The sequence below is a fragment of the Quercus suber genome, unplaced genomic scaffold (assembly GCF_002906115.3).
Source record: "Quercus suber isolate HL8 unplaced genomic scaffold, Cork oak 2.0 scaffold_325, whole genome shotgun sequence".
In the NCBI taxonomy this organism is placed as follows: domain Eukaryota; kingdom Viridiplantae; phylum Streptophyta; class Magnoliopsida; order Fagales; family Fagaceae; genus Quercus; species Quercus suber.
In genome coordinates this window covers 736800-745520 of record NW_027069778.1, presented here as the reverse complement: position 1 = coordinate 745520, position 8721 = coordinate 736800, and the positions used below count along the sequence as shown (strand labels likewise).

Sequence of the window (8721 nt, the reverse complement as noted above, 5' to 3'; positions counted from 1 at the left end):
CATAACCACTCCGTGAGCTCTAACAGTCAAAAGCAATCACAGAATTCAAAGAAAAATAAAACCGAAAAAGGAAAAAAAAACCTTTATTTTACTCACACTGACCAAACTACCCACCAGTCTGATCTCAAATAGCCAATAGATGCCCGATGCTTGGAGCATATTCCAAGGCTGAGGGCGTATCGGTAATTTCACATCTATACTGAGATCCACAAATATTTTGTTCCCAGTAATAATCATAGAAAAACCACATAAATATCAAAACCTCACCGAAACCACTAGTACAAGACTCCAAAACCCACTCTCTCTGCGACTTTGTGAAATTTTCGATCAACGCGAAAAAAAAAAAAAAAATGGCCAGGAAGTTCTTCGTCGGTGGAAACTGGAAATGCGTGAGTCTCCGATCCAAAATCTTTTGCCTTCGTGTTTTTTATTTAGTCTCTTACTATTCGATTCCTGCTCTGTTTGGTTGCCGAGAAAATTAAGTTATGATAGTAAGGGAAGTTGAAGGTTTATTTTTATGTTTAGTTAATTAGAGAGAAAAAAAAGTTGCGATTGTCTTTTCTCAGAAACTAAATGGAATATTTTGGATCTGTTATTCATGGCCGATCGTTTTTCTTATTCGCCATTAGTGAATCAGTTTTATTTATTTTTGGATAGTCTCAGATTTTTATATATATAAATCTGTGCTAATTATCTCATTTTAAACTAAAACGTTTAAATTGGACGGAGAGAGTGTTATTTATCTATGATTCTTTGTTAGAAATGCACACACACACAGAGTTTTGGATTGTATGAATGAATAACTTGATTTTAATTGGTTTAAATTGAATGTGAATGTGAATGCAGAATGGAACCACTGAGGAGGTGAAGAAGATAGTGTCTACACTTAATGAAGGCCAAGTGCCTCCCCCAGATGTTGTGGGTAAGTGAATGCATGGTAACTGTTATGTCGTATTGCTGTTTGAGTGCTTATATTCCTGATATTACTGTGCTTCTTTTCATGCAGTTTTAATTTTAGGAAGACCCAAAATAACATTAGTAAAAGTAATAAAAAACGAGTAACAGAGAATATGACTTTAGATAGAATAAAATGAAGGAAAATAATTCATGTGTCCGACCCTAACTAAATTAAGGCTTCTTGTTGTTGTTTTAGAGTTTGTCGGATGCTTGAGAACATTAGGAGAAATGAAATTTGGAAATGAGTAATGCTATGGATACTCAAAATTTTACCATATAAGCCTGACAATTTGATGTGTCACCAATCACAAAAAATTCATTTAGACATTTATATATTATGTTGTTGAAGTGGCACCAATCACGTTCAATTTGTAAGCCTTTTGTAGTAATATTGGTATTAGTTTTAGCATTTTCCTTTGAGTATTGTTAGGCCCCTTAACCCCACATGGTTTTTAATAGAGAAACAGGTTGTAATACAAGTTTCCGCCTCCCCATAATTGTTTTTGGTAATATGTGACCTTTTCTCAAGGTTTTGTTACTTTTGTAGGCTATATGCAGGATTTAAAATAATTTTTGCACACTTTGGCTTAGAATTATCATGGGTTATTTGCACTTTCTCCCTAACTATGGTGCAATTGCAGTGTCCCCCTAAAGTTCAAAACTGAGCAATGTCCACCCCCCCCCTCCCCCCCCCCCCCCCCCCCACAAAAAAAAAAAAAAACTATGGTTTAATCCCATAGCGTGCATGAGTCACTTTACCATCCAAAAATAAAGAAAGAAAAAGAAACAGCTAATGTGGTGAGATTTCAAAATTATTTTAGTTTAAAACAAACTGCCACCTATTGATTTTAGAAATCAATCCAGTTATTGTGCTTCAGATTTTCAAATAATATTAATATTTTGATGGGAGAAATAATTTCTGCATTCTTACTTTATTATGGAAAGTAACTACATTTGGTCCATTGATTTGATGCTTTGAAAACATGTTCTTGCAGAGGTTGTGGTAAGCCCTCCATTCGTGTTTCTTCCATTGGTAAAAAATTTGTTGAGGCCTGATTTCCATGTTGCGGCACAAAATTGTTGGGTCAAAAAAGGAGGTGCTTTTACAGGGGAGGTTAGGTATGTTGTGATCTAGTCCCATCTCATTGCAGTCCTTGAATTGCATTTTGAAATGTTTCAACCTTGTTATGCAATTTGTGGGGTTGCATTCTTTAATTTAATATATTTCTTTTCTATTTTGATAAGTATTCAATAATTATGTAACTACTTAGGGGAAGAATTCTTATGTAAATTAATATAAATAATTCACTTTTTGTGGAGTTTATTTAATGGTATTGAGTATTTCATTGCTGGTAAATATGTAAAGATTTATTATCTCAATGCAGTGCAGAGATGCTCGTCAATTTGGGCATTCCTTGGGTTATTCTTGGTCATTCTGAGAGAAGACTAATCTTAAACGAGACTAATGAGGTAAGCTGTTTTTCAATGACCAATAACTTCTTAAGTTTTGGTCATTGCATTTGATTTATCATTGACTACTGCTTCATGAGTGCTTTGTTTTCTTTTTATTTATTAGGGTTCCTATTAAGTAATAATTCCCGTTCTCCATGCTTTCTATTTCAGTTTGTTGGAGAGAAGGTTGCATATGCTCTTTCAAAAGGTTTGAAGGTGATTGCTTGTGTTGGAGAGACTCTTGAGCAGCGAGAATCTGGAACTACTGTGGAAGTTGTTGCTGCACAAACCAAAGCAATTGCAGGCACATAGTTCACCATTCCCTATGTTTTTCTATTTATGACATTTTGTTGGGTTCAAAGTTTACTTTATTACTCTATGAGTCAGGAATTTATTTATTTATGAAGTTCAATGACTCACAAGTACATATATTGTAGTAATATTTTATCTTTGTCCCTCTTTTTTGTTCTTGTCTTTTTGATTGATTAATGTGCCTTATTTTCATTTTTAAACATTGGGCTGCAGAAATGATAAATACAATAACTGAAAAAGAGTATTTTCTTTTGGCAACTATAAGGGAATATGCTTTTTCAGGGGCGACTATAAGAGGAGGAAAAAAACGTTTTTCAAAATGATAACCAATGTTTTTTTCTCCCTTAGCCTGATTTCATGTTTTTGTTTTTTTCTCCCTTAGCCTGATTTCATGTTTTCCTTGCATGGGCTTTATTGTTAAATGCTCGTGATGAATAATGATTGGATAATCATGTTGCTTTTTTACTTCAATTCTCTCACTTGATTGCTGGCTAATTCTAGTTTATTGACTGAGTAGTGTTCAATGGTCATTGAAAGCTGTGTTGTACTTAAAACCATGTGCAAAGTGTTAACCATATTTAGTACGCTTAGATGTTCACATTGATTTTTGTTTTTAAATGATGGTCTCTTGTCTGATTTCTCTTGCAGAACGAGTTTCAAATTGGGCTGATGTTGTTCTGGCCTATGAGCCTGTGTGGGCTATTGGTACTGGAAAGGTTGCAACTCCAGCCCAGGCTCAGGAAGTAAGGCTTCATCTCTTGTTTAAGGCATTCATCTTTTGTTTTCATTAAATTAAATCTTTTGTCACTTATCTTCACATTTAGCTTTGAGGTGTTCCTATGGTATTGTAATAGTGAAGTTGACGTTTTTTGCTAGAAGAATGTCTAGGTGCCTGATCTGCATTTGAAAAAAATACAATTTTTTTTTCCTTAAGTGAAATATCCAGCTATATCCCCTTTTTTCAACTCTTCCTTTCAAGCCTTGTTGACAGAGTTGTTTATATATCCTGGAGCAGTTTTTGCACATGCATAGGAAGCAATAGGATTGAACCTCGAAGATACCAATGTCAAGGGATATTCTTTGGTTTGGGTTAGAATGACAAATTGGATTTATGAGAGAGGGGGCCAATGATCTCTAGCTCTAATGGTACCTCCTCCCTCAAAACACTGCTGGGTGTGTGTGTAAACTTACTAATTAAAGAAAGAGATTTATGTTTGTTTGTGTGTTATGTGTGCGTGAGAGAGAGAGATTGCATCTGAAACATGTATGTGTGGAGGTCGCTTTCATAAACTTTGACAATCCAATGAAATGTTGATCCAGACTACCGTAATTATTAGCCAGTTGCATGGTTATATAATGCCCTCAGATGCTTAATGATTAATCCTTTATAACTGTCAAATGTAAACAACTCCCATGTATATATAATAGGGGTGGCAAAATTTGACACGACTTGCGAACCTGACACGACACGATATGAAATTAGCAGGTTACGGGTTGAGGCTTAACGGGTTCGTGTCATATTCGGGTTGACACGACTGACCTGTTTAATAAACGGGTTGGGTTAGTGTTGAACACATAGAACCTGTTTGACCCGTCTAACTCATTGAATTAAATGACATTTTACTAATATATCCTTCAAACTTTAGGTATATAAACTTATTAATTGTTGTGATTTATTTTCTTTGACATATTGTGATTGATTATTTGTGATATTGAGGTATGCTTTAGTTTTGATTGATTATTTGTGATGCAGTTACTCATTAATTCTGAATTTTATATTAAAAATATTTATTTGTTTGTTTTTTCATAATTTTTTTTTTTCATTTTGATAAAATCTGATAAATAGGTCGACAACTGACTCGTTTAATAAATGGGTCGTGTTAGGTTGAGGAATTTTGATCCGTTTAATAAACACGTCGGGTTAGTGTTACCTATGTAGTCGAATACTCATGACTTGATACGACACGAACCCGACACGCGAACACGAATTGCCACCCCTAATATATAACACTTCTTTGTCATATGACAATATTATCTTTTAGTAGTACTGTAGGACAGATCTTGTTGCATCAAGTTGCCTTAATTTCTTAGCATTTAGTTTTCTGACACAAGGATTCTAAATATGTGCAGGTACATTTTGAATTAAGGAAATGGTTTCATGCGAACATCAGTCCTGAAGTTGCTGCTACAATCCGAATTATTTATGGAGGTCTCTTCATTTGTTCTGTCCTCATCCTACTGTTGTCTTTGTCCTTATAGCATTCAGTTCTTATATCATTTTGAAGATAAGTCAATCATATTGACTTATGAATTGTGTGACTAGTCAATAAGCTCTAACTCAATTGGTACCTCCTCTCCTATAAGTTCTAGGGGGAGCATGAGGTTGTGGGTTCAAGACCCATTGTGTGCATGTCTAACCACTATTAAAAAAAAAAAAAAAAAAAAAGCTTGAGTTTAGCTTTTGCCAAGACAGGCTCATCTTGCTCAAATTTTGAGCCTTGGTAGGACTGGTTTTTGCTGCATTTTCCAATCTATCAACTTTGATCAACACCTGAAGGAGCACCCTCCATTTCCTTTTTCTTTTTGGTTTCCCATTGATAAAGAGAAAATGATTTATTTTCTGTTGACACTTTGGCTTTGTTAAAAGTCAGACCTGTGTGTTGTATTGAAGTATCAATCTTTACTGTTTTCCTCTTGACCATATAAAACAGAGGAGAATTCTTTATTCCATCGATATGATTTATTAGAAACCATAGATGCCTTTAATCCTTTGGTATCTTCATAGACCACTTGCCACCAATTTAGTCTGACAATATTGTTAAAGAGAGGTCTTATCATTTTTGAATAATGGGGTGGCAATGAATAGTGGATTACATGGTTGTGTTAACAAGTCATTCTTGTGGCAATAATGTTAGTTGTGACTGAGGCCAAGATTAAAATGGCCTCATGAATCTGCACCTTTACCAACACTGCCATGGAGTTCAGATTTTCTATTTTTTATTGTTTCTGGTTTTGTCAATGTTCTTCTTGTTGGCTTGAACATGCCAGTTTTTACTTAGTTGGATTCCTGTTTTGTTGAAGGATTGGTGATTGTAAGTATAAATGGAATAGTATATTTAAAGGTGTTTTAACATTTATTCTTTCCAGTTTTTGCTTTGTTGTTTCATTACCTTAATTGCATATACCTGTTTCAGGTTCTGTGAATGGTGCAAACTCCAAGGAATTGGCAGCTCAGCCTGATGTTGATGGCTTTTTGGTTGGGGGAGCTTCTTTAAAGGTAATGACTTTGTTGCTTGCTTGATATATTTAATCTTTCAAAAGTCTCTTCTTCTCATGCCCTAATTTTTTATTACCCACTGTGCGATCTTCAGCCGGAGTTCATTGACATTATCAAGTCTGCCGAGGTTAAGAAAAGTGCCTAAGCTATTTACCGGGTGTGAGTAGGTGTGAACTTCGAGATACAATTACTTCTTGAGATAATAAGTTTGGTTTTGCATTCAGATCAGCATCCCTGACTGGAACTGGATTTTATGTATTAATAAGTACTACTGAGTATTACTTCTTTTTGCCTTTCAAAATTCTGTTTATTATGTCCAGTAGCTTCATTCCCTACATGCAATTGTGTTTTAGTTGCACGCTTCTATTTGAATCTTTGCGGAAGGTTAAAAATTAAAAAGTTATAAAGTTTTCACTTTGGGTGGGCTAGCTCTTTCAACTTTTTACTGGGCTCAAATGTTGCGCATAAAGACAATACTCTGCATTTTATATTCCAATAAAAATAGTGATTCAAAAATTTCTATACATTTTATAAAAACTTCTATTAAGGTGGTTATGACTTATGATTAGTGTACCATAAAAGTTGTCTCACCTTGGGAAAAAAATAAATAATAAAAAATATCAATAAGAAGTTGTGAAAAATGTTTCATCGGTAACATTGTCTTTTATATTCTCCCTCCTTCAACTAAGCTGGAGCACAAGAATGGCTTTTTTTGCAAATATCATATGCGTTTTTAAGTATTTTAAGATGAAGAGGTAAGAAAGGCCCTCAACAATGTTTCTGACCCAATAATTTTCACAATTCACAATTTGTTAAGATGGATTGTAATTTGTGAAATGACCTTTAGAGCATTCACATCAGTTCGTGTATAAGTGTGTATAATAGAAAAAATGCTCAAATTTATACATTTTTGTTCAAAAATAGCCCACATCAGTCCGTTTAAAATCGTGTAAAATTATCCTCGAGCTACAGTACCTGTGTAAATTTACACGGGTATTGTAGCTCGTGTATTTATTTTTTTATTAATTTTTTCTCTCTCTCTCTTGTCTCTGGTTGGTTTCCGTTTCTCTCACTCCTCATTCACTCTTTGCTTCAACCACTCATCTGTAAGCTCTTCTTTCTTCAAGCATTTTTTCAAAGGAATGGGTCTTCGCAGTCGTAGGAGGAATGGGTCTTCAAGCATTTTTTTTTTCGTTCTTCTTTCTTCAAGCGAGAGTCGAAGGAGGCTCCGATCAACCATGAGAATGGGTCTGGGTTTCGGCTTGATCAACCATGAGAATGGGTCTTTACAGCTGCAGGAGGAATGGGTCTTCAAGCATTTTTTCGTTCTTCTTTCTTCAGCCATGAGAATGGGTCTGGGTTTTGGCTTGATCAACCATGAGAATGGGTCTTTGCAGCCGCAGGAGGAATGGGTCTTCATTTTTTTCATTCTTCTTTCTTCAACCATGAGAACGGGTCTGGGTTTCGGCTCCAATCAATCGTGAGAATGAGAAAAAAAAGAAAAAGCACAAAGCAAGTAATAGATCTGGGTTTCGGCTTGATGGTGGCTGGGTGATGATACGGTGGTTGGGTCTGAGAGAGAGAGAGAGAGAGAGGCCATAAATGAGAAAATAATAAAAAATGTAAAATAATGTATATTTTATTGAATAAATGTGTAAAATAGATAAATTGATGTGAGTGTCTTGTAAAAATAAATGTGTAAAATAGAAAAAATAAGTTTTAAACGTGTAAAATAGAAAAAAATTTGTATCCATTGATGCGAATGCTCTTTACAAACAAAAAAAGGGGTAGTCATGTATAGCAGTTTCCTTTATAGTTATGGGTTATGTAAAGTCGTTTTCAGCTGTTTATGCTTTTAAAAGAGTTGTCCAATTCTGTAAATTCTGGTCGTTAATTGCGACGCCACCGATACGGACTTTGAGAGCTAACTGCTACATGTGCCTGTCGACTTCCTCGGGGCCTAAACTATAAAACCAGGTTCCTAGTCGTTGCTAACATTGCACGAATGGAACTTCTGTGAATTATCCTAGTTGTCCCATACCAAACTGAAACATTGTCCTTGACTTGGCTTCACACGTGTTCAACTTGCTGCGGTTACATGATCTAAACTCATCACGGTGTAGCCTAGTCATTAGAGACTTGAGAATAGTTGAGAATCTTGAGATGAACTCTAGACCTAGATATCTTTGATTCAATCTTTACTAGTTCTTCTGACTTACCTAATACGCAGTTTTGACAGATGAAATTGTATATCCGTGGTTTACTTTTTAGGAGTGAGTCCAAAATACCCTACCACGATAAGATTATAAGTCATAAATAAAAAATAAAATAAAAACATGATATGTGAGCTATGGTTTGTGAATATATATATATATATATATAAAATAAAATGTATTTTTTTCTAGGATTGCAAAACGAGGCAAGACGAGCTGAATATTAAAAGTTCAAGTTTGTTCATTTAATTATTATTATTATTATTATTTTTGCGAACACAAGCCGAGCTCGAGGTCATTACCAAATAAGATTTTATGTTTAAGTTTGGCTCATTTTCTTGTCAAGCAAGCTCGGGCTTGTTCACGAGCTACTTGATTAACTTATTATTTTCTTATATATTGTGACTCCATTACTAAAATGTTTTAACCTTGCACAATTTGATGAATTTTTTATTACAAATATATTTTTTATATCATCAATAAGCTAAAAATAATAAATTAATATCATAT

The 8721-nt window shown here is 34.6% G+C and overlaps 1 protein-coding gene across 1 annotated transcript; it reads left to right on the top strand.

Annotated features, from left to right (window-relative positions):
- Positions 1 to 233: 233 nt before the first annotated feature.
- On the top strand, positions 234 to 6317 carry LOC112016430 (triosephosphate isomerase, cytosolic). Its single transcript, XM_024048994.2, has 9 exons — positions 234 to 389; positions 847 to 922; positions 1953 to 2076; positions 2343 to 2427; positions 2581 to 2713; positions 3370 to 3464; positions 4852 to 4930; positions 5916 to 5998; positions 6093 to 6317. Exons 1-9 carry the CDS (start codon positions 351 to 353, stop codon positions 6141 to 6143), a joined length of 765 nt encoding a protein of 254 aa, XP_023904762.1. The 5' UTR covers positions 234 to 350; the 3' UTR covers positions 6144 to 6317.
- Positions 6318 to 8721: the final 2404 nt, after the last annotated feature.

What these genes read in the sequence shown, in the direction of transcription:
- LOC112016430 (XM_024048994.2), top strand. Translation starts at nt 351, where the DNA reads ATGGCCAGGAAGTTCTTCGTCGGTGGAAACTGGAAATGC. An exon ending in TCGGTGGAAACTGGAAATGC is followed by an intron (nt 390 to 846) that starts GTGAGTCTCCGA and finishes ATGTGAATGCAG; the next exon opens with AATGGAACCACTGAGGAGGT. An exon ending in CTCCAGCCCAGGCTCAGGAA is followed by an intron (nt 3,465 to 4,851) that starts GTAAGGCTTCAT and finishes AAATATGTGCAG; the next exon opens with GTACATTTTGAATTAAGGAA.